Source organism: Carassius gibelio, chromosome A19, assembly GCF_023724105.1.
Source record: "Carassius gibelio isolate Cgi1373 ecotype wild population from Czech Republic chromosome A19, carGib1.2-hapl.c, whole genome shotgun sequence".
Classification (NCBI taxonomy): domain Eukaryota; kingdom Metazoa; phylum Chordata; class Actinopteri; order Cypriniformes; family Cyprinidae; genus Carassius; species Carassius gibelio.
Window position 1 is genome coordinate 8,588,258 of NC_068389.1, and position 27,539 is coordinate 8,615,796.

The 27,539-nt window shown below is 35.4% G+C and overlaps 1 protein-coding gene and 1 long non-coding RNA gene across 2 annotated transcripts in view; one reads left to right on the top strand and one right to left on the bottom strand.

The window, feature by feature from the left end:
* The first annotated feature begins 1,786 nt into the window (after nt 1-1,786).
* Nucleotides 1,787-3,850, top strand: LOC127935870 (uncharacterized). Its single transcript, XR_008148193.1, has 3 exons — nt 1,787-2,008; nt 2,892-3,021; nt 3,140-3,850. It is a non-coding gene; the product is annotated as an uncharacterized LOC127935870 (long non-coding RNA).
* A 10,104-nt stretch (nt 3,851-13,954) lies between these two features.
* The window catches only part of LOC127935268 (unconventional myosin-Ig), a 63,741-nt gene continuing 50,156 nt past the window's right edge, over nt 13,955-27,539 (bottom strand). Inside the window, exon 22 of the mRNA XM_052532972.1 lies at nt 13,955-15,747. Within this exon, the coding sequence (XP_052388932.1) occupies nt 15,585-15,747 (163 nt within the window). The 3' untranslated portion in view covers nt 13,955-15,584. The remainder of the gene's footprint in view (nt 15,748-27,539) is intronic.

Sequence of the window (27,539 nt, forward strand, 5' to 3'; positions counted from 1 at the left end):
GACCAACCTGACTGTTATTGTAACTATTGCATTGTCCTGCCATCATACAGATTCACTTTGATTCTGTTAGCCTAACTAAAATCTGTGATACGAGCACGGAGTGAGTCTGTGCTGAGATCACGGATAACTCTAACGCAAGTCAATGACACTCATCTTCCGTGGTCCACACACGGAAACCCAGTCTCACGGCAGTTCGTGATTTTGTCACGTAATTTAATCTATTTATTCGTGGCAGGCACACGTTTATTTCCTTATTTTCATGATTGCAGCACGTTTTTTTAAACTAATGCATTTCAACTGGAGGCATCTTTCGTGCATCAGCACAATATTTTCTGATTAATTATTATTATTATTATTAAATTTTTCACAGGACAACAGAAAAAACTCACTGAAACTTGAAAAAAAATCGGAGCTTAACTTACTGTACAAAACTGAGCAACATACTGTATTGCTGGTGACAAAAACACATTAAAACTTTTTTAGCTGTAAAATGCGCAATGGTTCTTTTTTTTACTTTTCATTGATTTTTATTTTTTTCATAGGCCTAGATTTAATTTTTTTTTATTACAGAATTCAATATCAAGTCCTTGACACATAACTGTAACACATTTTCACATTAAGAAACAATTTAGTTTAAATAAAAAGAACAAAAAATATCTAAAAATAAATAAATTATTTATTAGCGATAGGCCTACAGATTTATTTTTTTTATTTATTTTTTTACTTTAGACTCTAAAGTTTTTATTAAGGCTATTGTAAAGGCTTCTTAAAATGATGTCGCTGATGAGCCTCTGATCGCTGTCAGATTCTGTGATATGAATGTCCGCTAATGGGTTTAGAATGAGCCCCGCTCGGCCCGTGTTCTGGCTTACTGTAATATTTCACCTGTAATAAGACCGAAATAATATAATTAAAATAAAGAAACATGATAATATGATAACATCTAAATAAATGTTGATAGATTTAGCGTTATAGTTTTAAAAATATTAATAAACAGCAAATCAACACAGAAAGACCTAAATAATAATAATACATAATTAATAAACAGCGCCGCCCCTCCCACTACGCGCATCACGCGCTGTGCGTCAACCCCAAAGCGTCAAAAACTGAAGCGTGGTCAAGCGCCTCTAGCGTCACTGACATGAGATGTTTATCGCTTTGAAATCACGTTCAAGAAGTCTCATTCAGCACACATCGCGATACTTTCCATCAGTTTGCAAGAGCCGCAGGTTGGGTGAGTTATACAGTCTATGGTGAGTAGTAGTAAATATGCTCTTTTAATGCCTGTCCTAAAACGTATTCTGTCTTCTTTATTAATCAGATGAGCGCCTTATGTTTACTCTCTGTATTACATCGGTCATCCGAGGCTGTCTTTGAGTTTCATTGTGTTTAACTAAATGAACACAGCTGCTAACTGGTTAAACTCTATCGGTCACGTCACGTGACGTGACGTGCCACAGACCTGGGATCCGTTTTATATTAATTTCAGGTTCAAAGATGTAAGTTGTATTTGTAGTAAAATCATGGTAACCATGACACCTACAAAAGTAGGTAAAACCCAGTAAACAAGACATTTACCATGTTTTTTTTTTTTTGTTTTTGTTTTTTACCACAGTAACTGTAGCTTTACTGTAGTATAGTAATGGCACATATCACCAAATTAACTATAGTTGTACCACTGTAATGGTAGTGTTTTAATGTGCTTTTATATGACTTATTTCACAGTAATCACATTTACTGTACCATGCTTGTAATACCTTTTTAATGTAAAAAAAAAAAAAAAAAAAAAAAACATTTTTCCCATCTTGCAGTTCAATTCATATTTGTTTATATCTTAAATATTTTGCTCACAGATCACTATTAACATTCTGTATATAATTCTGTTTTATTTTCTTTCCCCTTGTATTAATCTTTTAGCTGAAAAGACGTAAAGTAAGCAGTCACCCCAGTGGTGTTTGTGGAGAGGTATTCCTTCAGAAATGGAGAAGACAGAAAGCTGCAGAGGCAGGTTGGTCTGTGATAGTTTGTCCCTTTTATCAAACATTCCTGTTGTTATCATTTGCACAGCATTTTGTTGTTTCTTAAACTGTTGTACGGTCCAAATACCCACACTTGCCATCTTTGCACATTTCCTTTATTTGGCCCAAGTGAGCATGAAGATCACAATGTGTGTCGATCTTAACATGACAAAGTTCGTTTCAACTTTGTATTTTAAAAGAAACTTCTAAATGTCTTTTCAATAGTCCCTAATAATACATTTTAATGCGCTTTTCTAGAACCCAAAGCGCTAAAATTAGCGCCCTATTAACCCTATTAAAGATGACAATTTATTTTGTGGTGCTTCTAATTAAGTGATAAAAAGAAGTTACAAATGATGTACAAAATAAATATACTTTTCTGTGCACCAAGAAAACATGCAACACTTTGTTTTACTACTAAATTAGTCTCAATTTCTAATTATTATAATTAATATTTCACAAACATTTGAAAGTTGCGTGACCTCTTGTTAAACCCCTGCAAAAAGTCTCACATTAATTCCAAAACATGATGCATGATGGGATACACTAAGCGTTGTATAGCGCTCCGGAGCAGTATTGGAGAGGTTTAGTGTGTGTTAAGGACACCGTGCTTTGGCATTATTAAGACCGGGGACAGTCTCATAGTCACGTACACACACTCTCAAGTGAATAAGACCTCAAGTGTGGGTATCTGGAAAGGGGAAAAGTCTTTAAAATGATCCCTAAATACAGTCCCACATCAAAGTCTTAATAATTCACTAATGCTTTCATGGTCTAAAAAATAATGTATGTAAGTAATGTATAAGTTAAAGTATATAGTAATGTATAAGTTGCATGTAATGAAATAATATTTCCTTTCTTTCTGTCTTACAGGATTGTTTGCAGATAATGCTGTTCTTCTTTTTCAGAAGTTTTTGGGGAGCCAACCCTCACAAACCTTCCTAAAAACTAAAAGAGCTATTACTGAGTCTCAGCGACTCTTGCCACGATCAGCTCTTCCCAGGTACATTTGTTTACTCATCAAATGCTCTGGTCTGAATCTTACTTTAAATTAATTTAATTATATGTTTAATGAGCAATATTGCTCATTGCACACAGAGTAAGATTATCTTGTTTCACAGAAGAGAAGGAAGACCAAGGAAATGATTTGCTCAGGATGAGAAATGAAGATGGTCATCTTGTGCTCAAGCAAACAGAAGTCCTCTGGTATGTGTGTGTTGAAGCAATGCTGTGTTACAGGACTTTATGATGATCTCTCACAGGACTGGTCATGTCAGCCGTAATTATTCTTTCCAATGTTTTTATATTTATTTTATTTTATTTGATACAGCTATAATAATTATAGCATGTTAGCAAAGTTTGACTGGAACATTTTTAATCTAAAGTTTAAAAAAAAACACCACCTGTTATTCTTAAAAGCATACAAGTGTCATAAAAGTGGTTTAATTGATATAAACACCAATTGACATTATCTCACTGTTTTGTGAATGTGGTGTTATAAATTGTGAATTGATAGTTGATTGGTTTGAAGCCAGGCCTTACACTGCACAGACTAAAACACATTTGTGAGAGAAGTCATTAGCTCTGGAGAAAGACTCTAGAGGAAGAAAACACATTTACTGCAACAAAAGATGAATTCTAGAGTCTCTGAGAAGTACACATGCTAATGGAGTCTCATGAGCAAGACCTTTGCCTCTGTAACTTTTTCTAAATTCTTGCATAATGAAATTGTTTATTGCAGTATTTTAACAATTTTACTTTGTACAGATGATCTCATCAGCCAAATGAGGGGTTTTGACCAAGTGATGCTCTTGAAAGGAGTGAAAGAAGAGGATGTGGTAAATTGTCTTCAGAGAAAAAGCTTCTCAATAGATCTTAAAACAGCTTGAAGAATGGTAAGTGTACAGTTCTACAAGGGTCATAGTTACTCATAAGATGAGCTCTATGTCCATTAAACAACTTCATCTGGATTGTTTGTTTCACTTTGACCAGGTCTGGGATCTTAGGACTGGGAGATCTCACTTGCACCCAGTTAACCTCCATCGAGAACATTTATCAGAAGCGCTGTCTGGGTAGGGCAAGAAACATCATCAAGGATGCCTCTCACCCTAACCATGGACCTTTCACCCTCCTTCCATCCGGCAGGCGTTACAGGAGCCTACGCTCTCGAACTAGTAGACTCAGGAAGAGCTTCTTCCCCGAGGCTGTGACACTCCTGAACACCACACCACCAATCTATCCTGCACCTGCTCTTTTACTGCACTGGTCACAGTACTTTACATACATGTATTGCACTACTCATATTTTGCACAGACTGCACATGGTTAAATCCATTACACTATAAACTGTCTAAAGCTGTTACTGTACAAGCACAGTAAACTATTTCTACAATAAATATAATTGCACTACTATTATTTTGCATATAATAAAAAAGTTAAACTATACTTTTGCACACTCATTCAACTGTATTTATTACCACTGTTCTCAAGTTCCTGCTATTCATAATGTATATATAATTCTTCTTTGCTCTGTTCATAATGTACATACAATCCCTACATTAAATTCATATTTATATTCTGTATATACTCTGATCAATATTGTATATAGCAACTCCACTGTAAATTCTGTATATCATAGCTTTACTTACTCTGCACTTTTATGTATATAAAACACTATATTCTTGCACTTCTGGTTAGATGCTAACTGCATTTCATTAGCTCTGTACTTTTGTACTCTGCATAATGACAATAAAGTTGAATCTAATCTAATCTAATCTTCTGGCTGAGAACAAGCTACACCACATCAGTGTTGGATATCAACCACAAACTGTTTCCAGACACGACAGAAGATCACAATGAAACCAGTTTAGATGTGTTCATAAGGAATCATTATTTTCTGAAACAGTATCACATGTCTTATAAGTATCACATGATCTGTATCACAGTTGACTGAATGGGACTGTGACTTTTAAGGACATTTCATCACTCATCTGTATTTTTGATGATGAATAATTATTTTCCTTGAATCTTATTTGTCTTGATGCTACTTTATCATCTTTATAGTCTATGCTTCAATAAAATGAATATGATGAATATTGTGTTCTGAAGATTCTTGGTAAATACATCATTTTACTAGGTAGGCTCATATGTGTTTATTTTAGACTTGGAAAAACTACATAATCATTATTGGGATTATTTTTTACTTAAGACATAAAAATATTTGATCAGATTAATGACATCTGGGACATCAGTACACCAGAACGTTATTATTGTTTATATTTAGTAACAAATGCCAATTGTTTTGTGAAAGAAAAATTATTTTGGAAATTATATTAGAAAATTATTTTGCATTACAAGATGGTGCCATGGGCTTTATAGTTACAAACACTTGAGGGATAACTGAGAATGTAGCAGGAATGATCAACGTGGATCTTGTACTGTATTCAAACCAAGAGCACACACATTACTGATGTCCAGCACATGAGGAGACAGGGGTGAGAGGACATTTTTACACTGATTTTTGCTAATTAGTTATTAGTAATATATATATATATGAATGAATTTGTCCTTGTGTAATAGTGAAGTATCACAATGTGTATACATTGTCCTTGATTACTGCTTAACAGTGGGGAATAGATAATGGCATGTTGTTGCAGGTTCATCCATTATATTTATTGATGTTTACTTCAAAAATCAAATAAATAATCTATTATTTTTATTATCAAAACATTTCTTTCTAATTTTTCCATGTTTCATCAGATGGCCTCACAATGTCCTGTCAAAAGGTATAATAGCAATGATGTAAGAATTAGAAAACAGAGGACTGTGAAAACTGTCAGATATAAATGTGACTCAGCTCAGTTTGTTGTCCATGATGAGGAGAATACATATATGTAGGTTTTACTGCCCTTCTACCCCCAGGGACCCAGTAGCACCCCCCGGAAGAGCCAAAAACTGTACATTTCAAAAGGCTGTAAATCAGAGTCCAATTAACATATCAAAGCGAAAATCAGCATGATTACTACTTATGCTATGCTGATAAAATAATGTTGGGCACAGTTTTCAGAAATGAATGGAAAGGTGGCATAAAGGCATTTTACATATTGCATACTCTAAAATACTAAATTTCACCATGCCTCTCAAATATATCATAGTGGTTTACACAGTGAACATATTTATATGTCTAGTTTACCATTCAATATATTATTTATTTCATTTCGTTAATAAAACTTTTTAAACTACATTACCCATAAGCCTCCATCGTTCTATCTATGGAAAGGGAATACTAGGCGCTGTTTTTTGTAGTTCATTGAAGTTATTCTTAGGGTTAGTGTTAGGATCTCGGTAAAAAGGTGATTTTTCTCAACATAGAAACACCCAATGTTGACTTAATATATTTACTAATGTGATAATAGCAGCAAAACATACTTTTGTAACATGATCCGCTGTTTAATATGGGTTAAAAGATAATCCAACCACAGACAGTCCTGCGATGACAAGGGACATTCACAGCCAATGACATCAAAGCTGAGCAGCGTCATCACACTTCCTTAACCATTTATTGTCATTCATGAACGCTGTTTTCCGTTTTTCGGCTAAAGGGATAGATTGGTTAACAATAAATTAAATTTGCCACCTATTACATAGTGTTTTATTAACGTCTACACCTTCTTCCAACAATAATGCAAATACAGAAATTATTGTTATTCAGCTTGACAACAATTTGGCAATATCGATGTGTACATGTGTGTGTACAACACGTGATGTGAACTGCACAGTCACAGTTGTATCTTATCTAACCAATAGATTCATTTCATTCAATTTAAAAGATACATTTTTTCCTGACCAAAGACAAGAGCATTTACTGATAAAAAGTAAAGAGTGAAATTATTAAGTTATTAAATTATTTAAATTTGTTTCTGTGATTTGCCTTGCTTTACCAATTAATCTCTAGGAATAAAAACTGAAATAAAGCATAATGAACATACATAATTTTATAAGAGTTTTCCAGTATTTATAGATATGTCAAACTCATTTAAAGACAAAGTGCGCATATTACTGCACTGTCACCAAGCTCGTTTTTAAAGAATAAAACTATGAAGAAAAAAAAGGCAGTTATGTTGTAAACGTTAACATTTTTCAGTGTGCAAATTCTTTTATTAAAAAACAAAACATTATAAATATGGTATATATCTTTCAGAGAACACCGTAAAACTATACATTTTCTTAAAAGATTCTATTGACCAAAAAGTGATACAACACTTAATGTTTCAAACTCACAAAATAACATCATGAAGACATGCATGTCAAGTGTGCAATATCATCTATAAAACTCAATCAGCAGAGCATCACGTAAACACTGAAGAAAGATAAAGTGTTCAGGAAAACAAACACCTGCTACATAAAAATGCAGAAATATAACTTTAACAATAACATCATTCACTTCATGACTGGAACTAGGGGATTGCTGTGCATGAATATGTCCTTTACTAAAACTCCTGAAGAGAACTGAAGCTTTTTTATGATAAAAGCACCAGAAGTAAAGTTTACTGTATGAAGCTTGACAAAGAGAACACAATGCTTTATCAATATTATAAATGCTATTTTTTAACTATTGTTGTCATCACTGGTTCTGTATACAGTACAGTATATGGGTTGCTGGAAGGTCACAATGTATTCATTATAAGGTTAATTAAAACAAAGTTACATCTTCTGCAGAAATCAAACCACTGCAAAGTCTTGAGTCACTGATCCAGGAACCATTTCTGTGTGTGTGGGGGGGGGGGGGGGGGGGGGGGAGTTAAAGAGGTGAGTCCTTGTGCATGACGGAGCACTACAGTGTTATCTGGAAACAATCCTGTAAGACAGAAAGGATAGAAATATTATGTAATTAAATGCAACATTACTGTGTTTTTTTTAGACCATGAAAGCATAATCTGCAAAGATGCTGTATAATTAAATGTTAAATGCATCCATTATTAAAAGCAAGTCATTAATAGCAATATCTAGTCATGGAGATCACGTATAGTGGGAACATGAACTGATGGGGCTTATTTGAAGTAATTTAATGAGAAGCCAATGAACAATATAAACTTTCTGACTGTGTGGGGCAACTGATTTTCCAATATTGTGATAGTGTCAGATGAGATTGTCCAGGGGCTTGTACAATATCATACAAGTGTTAAATTGAATTAGTGAATTATTAAGACTTTGACGTGCGACTGTATTTAGGGATCATTTTAAAGACTTTTCCCCTTTCCAGATACCCACACTTGAGGTCTTATTCACTTGAGAGTGTGTGTACGTGACTATGAGACTGTCCCCGGTCTTAATAATGCCAAAGCACGGTGTCCTTAACACACACTAAACCTCTCCAATACTGCTCCGGAGCACTATACAACGCTTAGTGTATCCCATCATGCATCATGTTTTGGAATTAATGTGAGACTTTTTGCAGAGATCTCACAGGAGGTCAGGCAACTTTCCAATGTTTGTGAAATATTAATTATAATAATTATAAATTGAGACTAATTTAGTAGTAAAACAAAGTGTTGCATGTTTTCTTGGTGCACAGAAAAGTATATTTATTTTGTACATCATTTGTAACTTCTTTTTATCACTTAATTAGAAGCACCACAAAATAAATTGTCATCTTTAATAGGGTTAATAGGGCGCTAATTTTAGCGCTTTGGATTCTATAAAAGCGCATTAAAATGTATTATTAGGGACTATTGAAAAGACATTTAGAAGTTTCTTTTAAAATACAAAGTTGAAACGAACTTTGTCATGTTAAGATCGACACACATTGTGATCTTCATGCTCACTTGGGCCAAATAAAGGAAATGTGCAAAGATGGCAAGTGTGGGTATTTGGACCGTACAACAGTTTAAGAAACAACAAAATGCTGTGCGAATGATAACAACAGGAATGTTTGATATAAGGGACAAACTATCACAGACCAACCTGCCTCTGCAGCTTTCTGTCTTCTCCATTTCTGAAGGAATACCTCTCCACAAACACCACTGGGGTGACTGCTTACTTTACGTCTTTTCAGCTAAAAAATTAATACAAGGGGAAAGAAAATAAAACAGAATTATATACAGAATGTTAATAGTGATCTGTGAGCAAAATATTTAAGATATAAACAAATATGAATTGAACTGCAAGATGGGAAAAATGTTTTTTTTTTTTTTTTTTACATTAAAAAGGTATTACAAGCATGGTACAGTAAATGTGATTACTGTGAAATAAGTCATATAAAAGCACATTAAAACACTACCATTACAGTGGTACAACTATAGTTAATTTGGTGATTAATGTGCCATTACTATACTACAGTAAAGCTACAGTTACTGTGGTAAAAAAAACAAACAAAAAAAAAAACATGGTAAATGTCTTGTTTACTGGGTTTTACCTACTTTTGTAGGTGTCATGGTTACCATGATTTTACTACAAATACAACTTACATCTTTGAACCTGAAATTAATATAAAACGGATCCCAGGTCTGTGGCACGTCACGTCACGTCACGTGACGTGACCGATAGAGTTTAACCAGTTAGCAGCTGTGTTCATTTAGTTAAACTCAATGAAACTCAAAGACAGCCTCGGATGACCGATGTAATACAGAGAGTAAACATAAGGCGCTCATCTGATTAATAAAGAAGACAGAATACGTTTTAGGACAGGCATTAAAAGAGCATATTTACTACTACTCACCATAGACTGTATAACTCAACCAACCTGCGGCTCTTGCAAACTGATGGAAAGTATCGCGATGTGTGCTGAATGAGACTTCTTGAACGTGATTTCAAAGCGATAAACATCTCATGTCAGTGACGCTAGAGGCGCTTGACCACGCTTCAGTTTTTGACGCTTTGGGGTTGACGCACAGCGCGTGATGCGCGTAGTGGGAGGGGCGGCGCTGTTTATTAATTATGTATTATTATTATTTAGGTCTTTCTGTGTTGATTTGCTGTTTATTAATATTTTTAAAACTATAACGCTAAATCTATCAACATTTATTTAGATGTTATCATGTATTCATTCATTTCTTTATTTTAATTATATTATTTCGGTCTTATTACAGGTGAAATATTACAGTAAGCCAGAACACGGGCCGAGCGGGGCTCATTCTAAACCCATTAGCGGACATTCATATCACAGAATCTGACAGCGATCAGAGGCTCATCAGCGACATCATTTTTAAGAAGCCTTTACAATAGCCTTAATAAAAACTTTTAACTTTAGAGTCTAAAGTAAAAAAAAAAAAAAAAAAAAAAAAAAAAAAAAAAAAAATCTGTAGGCCTATCGCTAATAAATAATTTATTTATTTTAAGATATTTCTTGTTCTTTTTATTTAAACTAAATTGTTTCTTAATATGAAAATGTGTTACAGTTATGTGTCAAGGACTTGATATTGAATTCTGTAATTAAAAAAAATTAAATCTAGGCCTATGAAAAAAATAAAAATCAATGATAAAGTAAAAAAAGAACCATTGCGCATTTTACAGCTAAAAAAGTTTTAATGTGTTTTTGTCACCAGCAATACAGTATGTTGCTCAGTTTTGTACAGTAAGTTAAGCTCCGATTTTTTTTTCAAGTTTCAGTGAGTTTTTTCTGTTGTCCTGTGAAAAATTAAATAATAATAATAATAATTAATCAGAAAATATTGTGCTGATGCACGAAAGATGCCTCCAGTTGAAATGCATTAGTTTAAAAAAAAACGTGCTGCAATCATGAAAATAAGGAAATAAACGTGTGCCTGCCACGAATAAATAGATTAAATTACGTGACAAAATCACGAACTGCCGTGAGACTGGGTTTCCGTGTGTGGACCACGGAAGATGAGTGTCATTGACTTGCGTTAGAGTTATCCGTGATCTCAGCACAGACTCACTCCGTGCTCGTATCACAGATTTTAGTTAGGCTAACAGAATCAAAGTGAATCTGTATGATGGCAGGACAATGCAATAGTTACAATAACAGTCAGGTTGGTCATGGTATTTGGTGTTGAAAAAAATAAATACTTCAAATGTTGCGTTTCCAGATGAGATAGCACGTCCATTGAGTGAGGTCTGTACTCCATCACTGAAACGATCCGTGTGCGGACCACGGAAGATGAGTGTCATTGACTTGCGTTAGAGTTATCCGTGATCTAAGCACAGACTCACTCCGTGCTCCTATCACAGATTTTAGTTCTGACTATAGCCAAAATATGTGTAAAACGCCATCAAACTGGATTTTATGATGACAGGACGAGAAAAAATGCCAAGTTAATTACATGCCATTGCAACAGTGTCGACGAAAAGCTTGTAAGTTCCTAAACAAGTGAGTGAGGTCAGGTTGTGGAGGTCCGTGCCATCACGGGACTTTTGTAACTGAAACAAACGTAATTTTTATGATGACAGGACAATGCAATAACTACAACAGCTGTCTGGTTAATGTCATTATGGCATTTGATATTGGAAAAGAAACAAATACGTCAAATGTTGCGTTTCCAAATGAGAAAGCACGTCCGTTCAGCGAGTTCTGTACTCCTTCATTGAAACGGGTATCCGTGTGTGGATCACGGGAGGTCAGTGTCATTGACTTGCGTTGGAGAAATATCCGTGGCCGGGTCACGGAATTTGGGGCAATTCCGTGATGGCTTCACGGATTTTGAGTTAAGGACCCGTGGACATTTCACGGAATTCTGTGAGACCAGGTTGCACACAGACAACACAGGATGCTGCTTCTCATTAAGAGCAGATGGAATGTGAATTGCAGTGCTGTCAAGCTGTATATTCAGCAGCAGGTCATATCCGAATCTATTTCAGGTGAAATGAAGAGTGTTGTGATGCTCTATAAAGTGAGCAAACAACATCTACTTGGACATTCAGTTCCCCTATCTCATGTTATGTCACTAATTCTCTAATGATCATTGAGGCTAAATTTATAGGATAAAAATACAGTAAAATCAGTAATAAGTGTAGAAATATTATTGCAATTTAACATATCCGTTTTGTATTGTAATGTATTTTAAAATGCAATGTGTTCCTGTGATAAAAACAGAATTTTCAGCATAATTACTCCAGTCTTCAGAGTCACATGATTCTTCAGAAATGTTATTATATTTGTTCTTTTTCAATAATGTAAAACATTATTTTTTTTTTTAAAGGACAAGTATCATGTATAACATAAGACATCTTGCCATAAGCGATGTTGAGTCTCACAGCTGGGTGTAAATCTCCATGTCAGTCCACCAGGAGAACAGGGGCTCTTTTATAGATTAGAACGGAGCCCTGTCATTCAGCGAGCCAGATGATTGGACGAGCTGTCACAGAGACAAATGGCTGATTGGAGGAGGGTCACTGTGGAAAAAGGACGATTGTTGGAAGTTTTGATCAAGAGTGAATGATCAGAGAATTCATGTCCACAGCTGCATCGTGATTGGATGAGCCTCGCTCCAATCTGCCGAGAAACATGAGCAAAAGAAATGACACATAAAGAAGATTAGAAATCCTACATGAGAGACAAAATAGAAAACAAATAGTTACATTTCAAAATGTAACACTTTGACTTAAATGTGAAATTTAGTAAAAAGATGATTGACTCAAATAGTCTGTTTTATTTACAACTTTGAAACAGTTTTTTGTTTGTTTGTTTGTTGGATGGACAGGGCTATATGGAAGCAATAAGCTCTGTGTACACAAAGCATTGAGAATCTTTCCTTGAAATCTTGTTGTTTGTGTCGACATTTGTGAACCGGATACATGCACTAGGTCAAGATGGGCAACTTTAAAAACAAGACCCCAGGTGTCAGATGAAGCCGGTGACCCAGTCAGCTTCAAACCTGATTCATAATTACATTAGCTATCAGAGAAACTCAGTTTGCTGCCATGTGCTGGGGTCGAAGGCGGGTGTTGTTGCCGGGGGAATAGTTATTTTTGCCTGTGACTCAGTTTGCTCTAGAAACATGACTAATGAGATTGAGGAAAACAAACTTGGTCACAGAATGGCTTTGGTGCAGAGCTTACTGACCTAAAAAGCTTCCAAGACGCTTCGCTTTATTTTCAGACTTTGACATTTCCTCATGGAAATTGTTTTTGGGTACTTTTTAAAACTAAAAAGCTTTTCTACACACAAATGTTCATCAGTGGTTCTTTTGAACACCTTAGTTTAAGCAAAAATACTATTATTTTTGCCGTATGTGGTTCTTGACTTGGCTTTTATGGAGAACCAAGAACCATATACTTTACATTGGTTCTTTACATGACTGATTTATCATTGGGTTCTTTAAAGCACTATTTTAAAAACCCTTAAAAAGCTCCTTGTTTAAGCTCCTATTTGACATCAGGCTTTTGTTTCCAATAGGAACATGTTATTATACTTTTTTTTTAAAGGGAATGTGACGTATAGCCAAGTATCGTGTCTCATACTTGTGACATTTCATGTCAAAACCCCAAAAGTAAACTGACAACTCGAGTAAAAGGTGTGAAAAAAACTGTCTTAGATATTCAATAACCAGTCATGCTCATGACACATTGAGACGGAAACAGAGTTGAACGTCAGCAGACAGACAGGTGCGTGCAAAGAAGCGTCAAAAAATAGTCAAATCACAAAGACCCCGAAAAAAAGAAAACACAGGGGTGTCAGAAAAGATGAAAGATGCTCGCAGCAGGGGAGTGGAAGCAGGAAACAGAAAACAGAGCGACAGAAAGGCACTACTGAGGATCTTCAGACACACACACAGTTTAATTTAACAGGGTCTCTTCATAGTCATAATGGTTTTTATACTCTGCTAATCATATTTTATATCCCCTAACCTAATGTAATTCTCACAGAAACCTCTTTGCATTTCAAAAAGTATGTTTTTATGCCGTTCGGTTTATGAGGCCATTGTAAAACCAAAGTCATTATATGCAATTGTGTCCTTGCCATATACAACAAACACACGATTACTGCATGTGGCATTTAATAAACCAACATCAAATTATTTGATTACAGTTCAGTTGCTGCTTTTAAAAATGCAGCATTTGACAAATATTAATAAGTATTGAAATCACTCCTCTGTTTATATATTACAACTACAAAGCAGTAGCAATATTTTTAGGTTTAACCCGAGGTCTTGGTTAAATACTCCTGCAATACTCTCAGAAAAAAAGAAAAAAAAAAGGTACACAAGTTGTCACTTGGGTGGTACAAAAAAGGTACAAAAGCTAAAAGGTACATCTTTGTGCCTTATTAACCCCTTCAAGGTACATTTTAGCATATTAATACATATGTAAAGATACATATTTGCACTTTAGAAGTATATACTGTATTAGTACCTTTTGAAAGAGTACTGCCTCAGTGACAGCACTGGCACATGAAAATACTCTTGGTCGCATCTCCACAACTCAAATGTACACACTGAGAAAAAAATACAGTCATATAGAACATAAAAATATAATCTGCATACAGAAGGTTACGAAAAGTGCAAAGGCCGTATCTATATAATGTTCCTTCTAAAATGTTGAGAACTCATAAAATACCATTATTACATTATCGCCCACAGTTCAAAAGACATGACACACGTTATGGCTATTTCATGTGCAAAATTAAAAATAGAGGAGGGACGGCAGAATAACAGCGGATTGGCACAATAATTTATGCTGCATATCTTCATTTCAAGCACATGATCAACACACTAGCACAAACTGCTTTAGACGTTCCTTCTGTTTAACACAGAGGACTACTGCAGAGATGACCAAAACGTGTCAAATACTTGTATTTGAGCTCTTCTGGTTCCATCGCCCTGAAGTCAGCGGCTGTTTTGAATGGGTTTTTGGCTAAATGGCTGAAATTTGGTCTGTGGTGAACACAAACTCAAGATATTTTCATGTTTCATTCATGTTTTTAACAAGTGTAGAAAGCCTCGCTCAGACTGTCAGTCCAAAATCTGATTTCTGTGTATCTTATTGTACTTAAATGATGGATTTAAATGATTGACCGTCCACACTGTGTGTATGGCAACTGTTCAGATCCAATTCGTGTGTTCTGTGGCGCTCGTTCATTTTACTAAATATCTGCTTTGGTTTCTATGGTAACAACGTTGTATTGTTCTAAAAACAATAAAAACAGTAAAACAACAATAACAGCAACACAGTTCGCAATACAGAAGCGGTTTTACGACATCTTGCAGTCGCGCTGGATTATATTCCATTTTACAAGTCTCAAAACTAAAAGAGGTGCGTAGAATAGCTCTATATTGTCATTTTCAGCTTGACTTTGCAACAACACAACCTTGCTTCTTCAAAAATTTTACAGCATGTTTTCCACCAACAGCGTCTGGCGTGTTACGTTTTACATGGCGTGAGAAAGTGACGCGGGCAACGGATTTCCAGAAATGTGATATGAATAGTATTTGAAACCACGTGTGAATGTAGGCTGTCTACAGCCTCATTGTGTTTACAATCACAAACTATTCAAACTCAAGCATATGTACACTTATGGACAAAAATATCCAATCCTGTTTGAAATATCTGGAAGTTATGGTCCCGTCATGGCTGAATGGCTAAATACTGTTTTAAGTCCTAAGTCTTGGCTTTACTGGTGGGACAGCAGTAAGGTGAATCCGGTTCGACTCTTCTTGAAGTCTGCGATGGTCTGTCCGGGTTTGGTCTCGACGGTGATGCTCTTCGGTTTCCCGCTCATGTGTACCTGGAACGCTGTAGAACACACTTTGACCGGCAGTGGAGTGTTCTTCACTCTGGAATAAACACATGACATAATTACTACAGATTCTTGCCAACGCTGAATACATCCCTAAAATAGGCTGTGACAGCTCTCTCAGCTCCCTGGCGTCTATAAAAAGCAGCCAAAGCTGTGAATTTAATTGTGGTTTAGCTGTTTTCAGTGGTTCATGATGAGAATCAATGAGAGTCCAATATAACATTACACTTTATCTTAACAATAGTCTTCTCTAAATAATCCTTCAGAAATGTACATTTTAATTCACTTTTTAAACCATGCTGGTTGATTTTTTTTTTGACTGTACAACTACTTTGTTGTTTTGCTCAAAACTGACCAAATAATGTACTGTATTTGATACAAATAAAAAGACAGAAAAACGAGGCTAACGTATCTGTATTGTATCCAATTATAGCTAAAATGCTGTTTTAAGCACATTTAATTTTCCGTCTATTATATAAGTGGTCCAGAGATGGTAAAGTGGGGCTCGAAAAGTCCCATTTGATGGAGTCAAAAATAATGTTCTATGTAGGACAGAACAGATTAGAAGGGACACCCCTGTCCCTGTTCCCTGAATGCAAAGTCTTCTCGCTTCCTCTGAGTGTTTAACATGATCACCAACTCTCAAACATGCCACACTACGTCTCTTTCATTCAGTTGTCTATAAAACACTAATGCAATGCTACATAAATGCACATCTTAATATTGCACATTGTTATGGGGCCATATAGAATATTTTTTTTTTCACTTATTTCACTTATAATGTCCTGTTTTTGTACCCATGTTGCATTTTTTTTTTTTAAGAAACAGGTTGTTTCTGTGAACTTCTGTAAGTGAATGACCTCTCAATTTTTTTTTAATTTTTTTTAATTAAATAAAATGTATGCATTTAGCAGACGCTTTTATCCAAAGCGATTTACAGTGCATTCAGGCTATCAATTTTTACCTTTCATGTGTTCCCAGGGAATCGAACCCCCAACTTTGCGTTGCGCTTGATAGCACAATGCTCTACCAAAATGTTTTAAAACATAATTTATTCCTGTGATCAAAAAATAATTAAAATAAATAAATATATTATGCTGATTTGCTGCTCAAGAAGCATTTATTATTATTATAATCAGTTTTGAAGCAACTGTGCTGCTTCATAATTTTGCGAGGAACTGTGATACATAATTTTTTTTTCAGGATTTCTTTATGAACAGAAAGTTCAAAAGAACAGCAGTTATTTAAATCTGAAAACTTTTGAAACATTTTAAATGTCTTTACTGTTGTTACATTTGATTACTTTAATGCATCCTTCTCGAAAAAAAGTATTAACTGCTTTAAAAAAATCTTACCGATCTCAAAATTTGGACCAGTAGTGTACATGATGATTTTTTTAACATTTTTTTGCAGTTTACTTTTTTTGCAAAAAAAAAAAAAATTAAATCAAAAATGTAAATTAAATAATCCTGTTTTTCCACGATAAAAATGTATTCAATTTAGTTCTTAAATATATATATATATATATATATATATATATATCATCCCTGGATTGCACAAACTACAGTAAACAGGATGGTCTTTTCCCCTCATTCAGGTTTTCTCTTTCCATCTCACCCCAAACCATGCACATAAGCACTCATGCTTTCCTCATAAGCCCTTCAACAGCTGGACAACAGTCCACCATGAAAACAGCCTTCCATGGGTCACGCAACTCCTCATTAGGGCTCAAGCCCAAAGGGCGAGAGGCCTATTGTTTTCCTTAGGATTATTTTTTATTATTATTATTATTATTAGGGCTCAAGCCCGAAGGGGCGAAGAGCCCTATTGTTCTTCTAAGGATTATTCTTCTTATTATTATTTTTTTTATTTTTTATTAAACCTTCCGGGGGTTTTTGGGGGCCTTAACATGCTCAAAAACTCTTGAAAATTGGCACACACATTGGAATCTGCGGCCATCAGGACGCTGCAGAGGCTGGGACCCGGGCGTGGCACAGGGGCTCTACAGCGCCCCCTGGAACACAGTCAGAAATCTTGAACCATAGCTCACACACACTTTCATGTATTTATATGAAACTCAGTACACTTATAGATCTCATTGAGCCGAACAACTTTCACACTTTATGTCATAGGCTCCGCCCAACAGGAAGTCAGCTATTCAGGGCTGTTTAAAAAAAGCATGCTCTGGAATTTGAAATACTCCTCTGAGGTTTTCAACCCGTTCGCTATGAAACTCTGTGAACATGATCTCAAGACATTGGGGATGAAAAATTGCGAGGGGATTTTTGATATCTCGAACGGTTTGCCCGTGGCGAGGCGTGGAATTTATGGCTAGAAATAAGAAACAGGAAATGTCTAATAACATCCACATACCTTTCCTGAATTTGATCAAACTTCATTGGTTTGTTCGTTGTATGATACCGATCGTATATATGTGACTATTAAGAGTCAACATTATAGCGCCACCAACTGGCAGCAGGAAGTGTGTCATTTTCCAAATGCTTTGAATTCAGCATCTTATTTTTACTCGATTTACTTAAAACTTCATCAGAATAATGACAAAACACGGCCGATGTAAATCTGTTGTGGGGATATTGATATCTGATATAGTGTTGCCATGGCAACATGTCAAACTTGAATGTTCTGTTATGGTGAGTTTGAGGCAGACAACAAGCTCAGATTTACATGAAACTCAAAACACATATCAGTATTAGTGATAGCTAGACAATGGCAAAAGCTTTTAAAAGGGCGTGAAGGAGGCACTCTATAGCGCCACCTTTTGTCAAAAGTGGGGGGGTTAGTTTTAGCTACAGACACCAAACTTGGTACATAAATTTTTCTTTTCAAGACGGACAACTTTCTAATTCACAGTCATCAGCTACGATCAACAGGAAGTCGGCTATTTTGATTTGAATGTGTATTTTTGAGATTTTACAGTTGTGAATTAATGAATACTCCTCACAGGGGAAGTACACTATACACACCAAACGTTGTCTACATGAAGAAAAAACATCGAGGAACTTAAATTGCGAACAGATTTTGGTTAGCTTGAACGGTTTTGTCGTGGTGATTTTTTGAAATGACAGTAAAAAGTGAAACATTAATCGTCTTTTATTTATTAAATTGCAGCTTCCAAACCTTTAAAAAACATTTTTAATTTAGAAAACCAGTGATTCTGAGGAAATATGCATAGTTTCATGACTTTACAGCACTGTATGATTAAAAGAAAATTAAAAAACTGTCAGACATCTGATCTCACTCTGTCACTCTGTGTGCTGACTCTGTGTGTGTGTGTGAGTGTGAGTGGGGGAGGGGTGTGAGCTGAATGGCAGACAGACAGAGAGAGAGAGAGAGAGAGAAAGAGAGAGAGACTTAAACATCTCTTTAATCACCAGAAAAAAAGTTAAAATAGTTATTTTTTTGTTGTTGTTGCTAATTGTGCTGTTATCATTACATCTTAAGAAATATCTTAGGCCTTATCCTTTTCTGACAGTTTCAGGGATTAAAAAAAATCCTAAAAAACCTTATTTGTGCTGCAAATAATAATTTCAAACTCATTTGATACTGACCTCTGTCACCCTGTGACATGACATTTATTTGAATTTACATAATCTCAAGGATGTAACAGTAAAACTGTTCAGCTCACAGATGAAGACTAAGCTTTAATGCAAGCAGAACTATTTCACAAATGCTTATAGGTTAATGAAATCATAACAAAACACTTTTAAATTATTTAAGGATTTGGTAACACTTTAAAATAATGTCTCAATTGTTAACATTAGTAAATGCATTGGTAACACTTCATAATAGCTGCAATTCTTAGCTAAGCATTAGTAAATAGTCAGTTCATGCTTTATATAGCCTTCTCCCAAAATTAATATTTTAGTAAGCATTTTATAAATACAGCTATAATTAAATTGTTCATGGTTTATATGCACATTTATTTTGAGGAGATTAAAGGCTGTAATCTCCCTAAAAAAATGTAAAATAAAAAATAAAATAAATAAAATAAACAAACACAGAACTCATAAATATTTATTTCAAGATGCAATAAAAGAAAACTGTACACTTGAATTTATTTATATATATATATATATATATATATATATATATATATATACATACACACACAATTGCATAAGTTTATATTTAAAAATGTTTAGCAAGTGTACAGCTAATAATAATAATAATGCATTTTATTTAGTTTTAGCTACAGACACCAAACTCGGTACTTAAATTGTTCTTATCAAGACGGACAACTTTGCATAGTTTCATGACTTTACAACACTGTATGGATAAAAGAAAAGAAAAAACTGTCAGACTTCTCAACTGACATGATCTCACTCTGGCCACTCCGTCTGTGTGAGGAAAGGGAGGGGGAGAGGGAGGGGGAGTGTGAGTGTGAGGGGGTTGGTGACTGTGAATCTTTGGTGACTGACAGTGTGTGTGGATTGTAGGGAGGGGCTGTCTGGCAGAGAGAGAGAGAGAGAGAGAGAGAGAGAGAGAGAGAGACCTAATCATTCCTTTAATAATCAGGAAAAAAAAATCTATATTTTAAATTGTTATTGTTTTTGTTGTTGCTAATGCTGGTGTTTTTTTCCTTTCATTACAGGTTAAGAAATCTCTTAGGCCTTATCCTTTTCTGACAGTTTTTGGGATTTAAAAACATCCTAAGAAGCCTTATTTGTGCTGCAAATTATAATTTCAAACTCATTTGATACTGACCTATGACAACCTGTGACGTGACATGACATTTATTAATCTCATGGATGTAACAGTAAAACTCTTCAACTGACAGATTAAGCTGCAATGCAAGCAAAACTATTTCACAAATGCTTATAGGTCATTAAAATCATTACAAAACACTAATAAATTATTAAAGGGTTTGGTAACACTGTATAATAATGTCTAATTTGTTAACATTAGTAAATGCATTGGTAACACTTTATAATAACTGCACTCATTAGCTAAGCATTAGTAAATAGTTCATGATTATAAAGCCTTTTCCCTTAATAATAGTCATTATTAAGCAGGAATACATCTCTAATTACATTGTTCTTGGTTTAAAAGCACATATATTACAAAGGAGATTAAAGTTTCAGTTGTCTTATAAAATAAATCAATAAACACAACCCAGTTTGATTCAGAATTCAGAAATATTTATTTCAAGATGCAATAAAAGGAAACTGTACACTTGAAAAGGTTTTGAGCGATTCTTGAAGGACTAGCATCACCTTCACTTGTACGATGGTTTGAGGAATATATCTTCCAGATAGTACCGCCGCTCCCTATATGCAGAGTATGCAGTCTTCGTAGAGCACCAACTCCCAGAGGGGGCACCAGTTGCTCAAAAAAAACAAAACAAATATGCGCCATTCTCCCATCCGCGTTCGCGACCACTCAATAGCATTTGAGAAGAAAGACTTGTAGTCACAAAACAATTGTAATGTGTTTATATAGGTGTCAGCTACAATGCACACCTTATACATTTTTTATACATTTTAAAATAAAGTGTTACTAAAGTTATATATATTGTTCTGTGTATGTGATTTCAAAGTCTAGATTGGTCGGATTAACCCTTTAACTGCCACATCCCTTAAAACTTGATTGTCAGAGGGTTACTGTAAATGCTTATGCCCGCTGGGCACAGTTTTCCCGATGCCACCAGGGTGGCGTTGCACTGATGGCTTGAGCCCGACATCGCTGCTTGCAGCTATATTTATTATTTTTTTTATTTTTTATTAAACCTTCCGGGGGTTTTTGGAGGCCTTAACATGCTCAAAAACTCTTGAAAATTGGCACACACATTGGAATCTGCGGCCATCAGGACGCCACAGAGACTGGGCCCCGGGCGTGGCACAGGGACTCTACAGCGCCCCCTGGAACACAGTCAGAAATCTTGAACCATAGCTCACACACACTTTCATGTATTTATATGAAACTCAGTACACTTATAGATCTCATTGAGCCGAGCAACTTTCGCACTCTATGTCATAGGCTCCGCCCAACAGGAAGTCAGCTATTTAGGGCTGTTTATAAAAAGCATGCTCTGGAATTTGATATACTTGTCATAGGTCTTTTACTTGATTGCCACCAAACTCGGTCAACATGATCTCAAGACATTGGGGATGGAAAATTGCGAGGGGATTTTTGATATCTCGAACGGTTTGCCCGTGGCGAGGCGTTGAAATTATGGCGAGATATGAGAAACAGGAAATGTCTAATAACATCCACATACATTTCCTGAATTTGATCAAACTTCATTGGTTTGTTCGTTGTATGATACTGATCGTATATATGTGACTATTAAGAGTCAACATTATAGCGCCACCAACTGGCAGCAGGAAGTGTGCCATTTTCCAAATGCTTTGAATTCAGCATCTTATTTTTACTCTATTTACTTAAAACTTCATCAGAATAATGACAAAACACGGCCGATGTAAATCTGTTGTGGGGATATTGATATCTGATATAGTGTTGCCATGGCAACGTGTCAAACTTGAATGTTCTGTTATGGTGAGTTTGAGGCAGACAACAAGCTCAGATTTACATAAAACTCAAAACACATATCAGTATTAGTGATAGCTAGACAATGGCAAAAGCTTTTAAAAGGGCGTGAAGGAGGCACTCTATAGCGCCACCTTTTGTCAAAAGTGGGGGGGTTAGTTTTAGCTACAGACACCAAACTTGGTACATAAATTGTTCTTTTCAAGACGGACAACTTTCTAATTCACAGTCATCAGCTACGACCAACAGGAAGTCGGCTATTTTGATTTGAATATTTAAATTGAGCTCTGATTTAATGCATACTCCTCACAGGGGAAGTACACTATACACACCAAACTTTGTCTACATGAAGAAAAACCATTGAGGAACTTAAATTGCGAACGGATTTTGGTTAGCTTGAACGGTTTTGTCGTGGTGAATTTTTGAAATGACAGTAAAAAGGGAAACATTAATTGCCTTGTATGTTTAAATTGCAGCTTCCAAACACTTCAAAGCATTTTTTTATACAAAGATCAAATCATTTTGAGGAAATATGCATAGTTTCACGACTTTACAACACTGTATGGATAAAAGAAAATTAAAAAACTGTCAGACTTCTCAACTGACATGATCTCACTCTGGCCACCCTGTCTGTGTGAGGGAAGGGAGGGGGAGAGGGAGGGGGAGTGTGAGGGGGTTGGTGACTGTGACAGTGTGTGTGGACTGTAGGGAGGGGCTGTCTGGCAGAGAGAGAGACAGAGAGACCTAATCATCCCTTTAATAATCAGGAAAAAAAAAATCTGTATTTTAAATTGTTATTGTTTTTGTTGTTGCTAATGGTGGTGTTTTTTCCTTTCATTACAGGTTAAGAAATCTCTTAGGCCTTATCCTTTTCTGACAGTTTTAGGGATTTAAAAACATCCTAAGAACCCTAATTTGTGCTGCAAATAATAATTTCAAACTCATTTGATACTGACCTATGACAACCTGTGACGTGACATGACATTTATTAATCTCATGGATGTAACAGTAAAACTCTTCAACTGACAGATAAAGCTGTAATGCAAGCAAAACTATTTCACAAATGCTTATAGGTCATTAAAATCATTACAAAACACTAATACATTATTTAAGGATTTGGTAACACTGTAAAATAATGTCTAATTTGTTAACATTATGCAGTATAACATAGTATGCAGTCTTCGTAGGGCACCAACTCCCAGAGGGGGCACCATCCCAGTTGCTCAAAAAAAAAAAAAAAAAAAAAAAAAACATGCGTCATTCTCCCATCCGCGCTCGCGACCGCTCACACCTCATGTTTGCGGCTGAATGTTCGTAATTGATGGATGGACATCTATGCCTGGGTATAGGACATCAGCAATCCGGCACAGAGTAAAGAAAATAAAACAGGCATAAAGTTGTCTTGACATTGGACTTTCTAGAGTCTCAAATTTAGGGAAGGTCTCTAAAGTTACATGTGATATTGTTATACACTTTTCTAACGTCAGTAGCATTTGAAGAGAATGACTTACAGTCATAAAAACAACTGTAATTGTTCATCTAGGTGACAGCTATAATGCACAATTAAATTGAATGTTTGATATTTATTACAACAAACTGTAAGTCATATGTAAATTATGCAACTTTTTCACATGGGCTCAAATGCAAATTTGAAGCTCAATAGCATTTGAGAAGAAAGACTTGCAGTCACAAAGCAATTGTAATGTGTTCATATAGGTGTCAGCTACAATGCACACCTTATACATTTTTTATAAATATTAAAATAAAGTGTTACTAAAGTTATATATATTGTTCTGTGTATGTGATTTCAAAGTCTAGATTGGTCGGATTAACCCTTTAACTGCCGCATCCCTTAAAACTGATTGTCAGAGGGTTACTGTAAATGCTTATGCCCGCTGGGCACAGTTATCCTGATGCCACCGGGGTGGCGTTGCACTGATGGCTTGAGCCCGACATCGCTGCTTGCAGCTATATTTAGGGCTCAAGCCCAAAGGGCGAGAGGCCTATTGTTTTCCTTAGGATTATTTTTTATTATTATTATTATTATTATTATTATTATTATTATTATTATTTTTTTTTTCCAACGTCTCGGGGGCTTTTGGGGCCCTTAACGTGCTTAAAAAGTCTTGAAAATTGGCACACAGATTGGAACCTGCGGCCATTAGGGCCGGGCAGAGACTGATACACGGGCGTGGCACAGGGGCTCTACAGCGCCCCCTGGAATATGGAGGGCCATATATCATACATTCTTGCTCGTAGACGTATGAAACTCGGTACACATATAAATCTCATCAATCCAAACAACTTTTGTATTGCATATCATGGGCTCCGCCCAACAGGAAGTTGGCTATTTAGGGTTTAGTATTCAAATTTTTCGTCAAAGTTGTGGGGGCTTTTGGGGTCCTTAACATACTCAAAAACTCTTGAAAATTTGCGCACACTTTGGAATCTGTGGCCTTTAGGAGCCTGCAGAGGCTGGGACCCGGGCGTGGCACAGGGGCTCTACGGCGCCCCCTGGAACACAGTCAGAAATGTTGATGTATAGCTCACACATACTTGCACATATTCATATGAAACTCAGTACACATATAGATCTCATCGTGCCGAACAACTTTCGTATTGCATGTCATAGGCTACACCTAACAGGAAGTCAGCTATTTAGAGTTATGTAAAAAGCGCATGCTCTGGAATTTGAAATACTTGTCATAGGTTTTTTTCTCGATTGCCGCCAAACTCGGTCAACATGATCTCAAGACATTGGGGATGAAAAATTGCCAGGGGATTTTTGATATCTCGAACAGTTTGCTCGTGGCGAGGCGTTGAAATTATGGCGAGAAATTAGAAACAGGAAGTGTCTAATACCATCCACATACATTTCCTGATTTTAATCAAACTTCATCAGATTATTCGTTGTATGATGTCGATCGCATATATGTGACTATTAGGAGTCAAAGTTATAGCGCCACCAACTGGCAGAAGGAAGTGTGTCATTTTCAAAATTATTTGAATTCAGCATCTTATTATTACTCGATTTGATTCAAACTTCGTCAGAATAATGTTAAAACACAGCTGATATAAATCTGCAAGGGGGATATTGATATCTAAAAAATTGTTGCCGTGGCAACATGTCAAACTGGAATACTTCTCAGGTGATTTTGAGGCAAATAACATACTTAGAATTTCACAAAACTCTGAACACACATCAGTATTTCTGATAGGAACTTAAATTGTGAATGGATTTTGGATAGCTCGAATGGTTTTGCCGTGGTGATTTTTTTAAATGACCTTACAAAGGGAATCATTATTGTATTTTTAAATTGCAGCTTCCAAACACGTCAAAGAATTTTTTCATACAGATGAAAAAGTCATTCTGAGGAAATATGCATAGTTTCACGACTTTACAACACTGTATGGATAACAGAAAATTAAAAAAACTGTCAGACATCTCATCTCACTCTGTCCCTCTGTTTGAGTATATGTGCTTAGACTTCCATTGTCTGAGAGAAATAGCGCCCCTACAGGTTCAATTCCCGGACTTTTACTTTCACTTTTAAATCGGTTAAAAATAGAAACAAATACTTAGATTTAATTCACACTGACAAGCTAAACCAACATATCTGATTATTACCGGTTCAGGGCTCATGGATAAATTATTTCTGGCCAGAGATACGTGAGAAATAGGAGAGATGAATCACCGCTGTGATCACGAGCGTCTGGAGTAAAGAGCTCAGAAAAAAACTAATTTATTCCTGTTTTAAAGCTTTTAAAAACAAATTATTACAGCGATATCACACAATCAACCAATTAGAACACACCAAGAGCTAAATTAAGATGTTTTTGAACTGTTTGTGTGAAAATGAAATATTTGCAGCTGCCTATCTGAAATCACCGCCTCCGATCAGCGCGTACAGTGTCCAGCTCAAAACAAACGAATTTATTCTTGTTTAAGAGCTTTTTTAAATAAAATATTACCACAAATGCACACAATAAACCCAGTGTAACACAACAAGAGCTAAATGCAGGTGTTTGTGACCTGTTTAAGTGTGCAAGACTATTTGAAAGCGCGACTGGCAGAATAACATATCTCTCGAGCTGCAGGTTTCTGGCTTTCGTCGTACGAACGAACACATAACGGACAAGATTATTTCAAAACACATAATAGCTTGGCGACTATAAACGAAAACAGCCACGTGAACATAAACTGGATCTACTGGATTTGAATATTAAAGTGACCACATTTACCACTTGCTTCTGTCTTCAATTTTAATCTATATAAAAAAGGAAACTCATTCGACTTGGCTGCTTTTTTAATGTGTGCGTATTTATTTATTTATCTTTTTATACATTTTGTATAATTTCATAGTTTGTGTAGTACAATTATAAAAACAAAAATAAAATTAGCCACTCACATAGAAATAGCTTAGGCCTTAACCTTTTTCTGACAGTTTTAGGGATTTTTAAAAATCCTAAAAAAACTTATTTGTGCTGCAAATAATAATTTCAAACTCATTTGATACTGACCTATGACATCCTGTGACATTATATTTATTTTAATTTACATAATCTCATGGATGTAACAGTAAATCTGTTCAGCTCACAGATCAATACTAAGCTGTAATGCAAGCAGAACTTTCACAAATGCTTATGAGTCATTTAAGGATTTGATAACACTGTAAAATAATGTCTAATTTGTTAACATTAGCAAATTCATTGATAACACTTTATAATAACTGCACTCATTATTAAATAGTCAGTTCATGCTTTATAAAGCCTTGTCCCAATATTAATAGTCAGTAGTAAGCAGTTTATAAATACAGCTATAAATAGCTTGTCCTTGGTTTATAAGCACATTTATTAAAAATGAGAGTAAGTTATCTTCCTATGAAAAATAAAAGATAAAAATAAACAAACAACAACACAGATTGATACAGAACTCAGAAATTTTATTGTGGATTTATGATAAAGCCTGCAAATGAATTCATACTCCTACTCATACTACTCCATACTCCTTTTTCAACATGATGCCAATATACTGAGATGTTAAATTGTGAATGGGTTTAGGATAGCTTAAATGGTGTTGCCATAGAGATTTATTAAAGTAACATAAAAAAATACAATAGTTATTTTACTATATCTTTACAAATTTTCATTCTAAATCTTCATAATTTTTTATATAAGTAGAAGTCCTCATTTGAAGGAAGCACAGTAAGTTTCATAGCTTTATCACTTTCAAGAGCCAGCATAAAATTAAAACTATCATAACTTATAAATCAAGCTTGCAATTCTTAGTACCTATAATGGCCACCAGAGGGAGCTATAGGA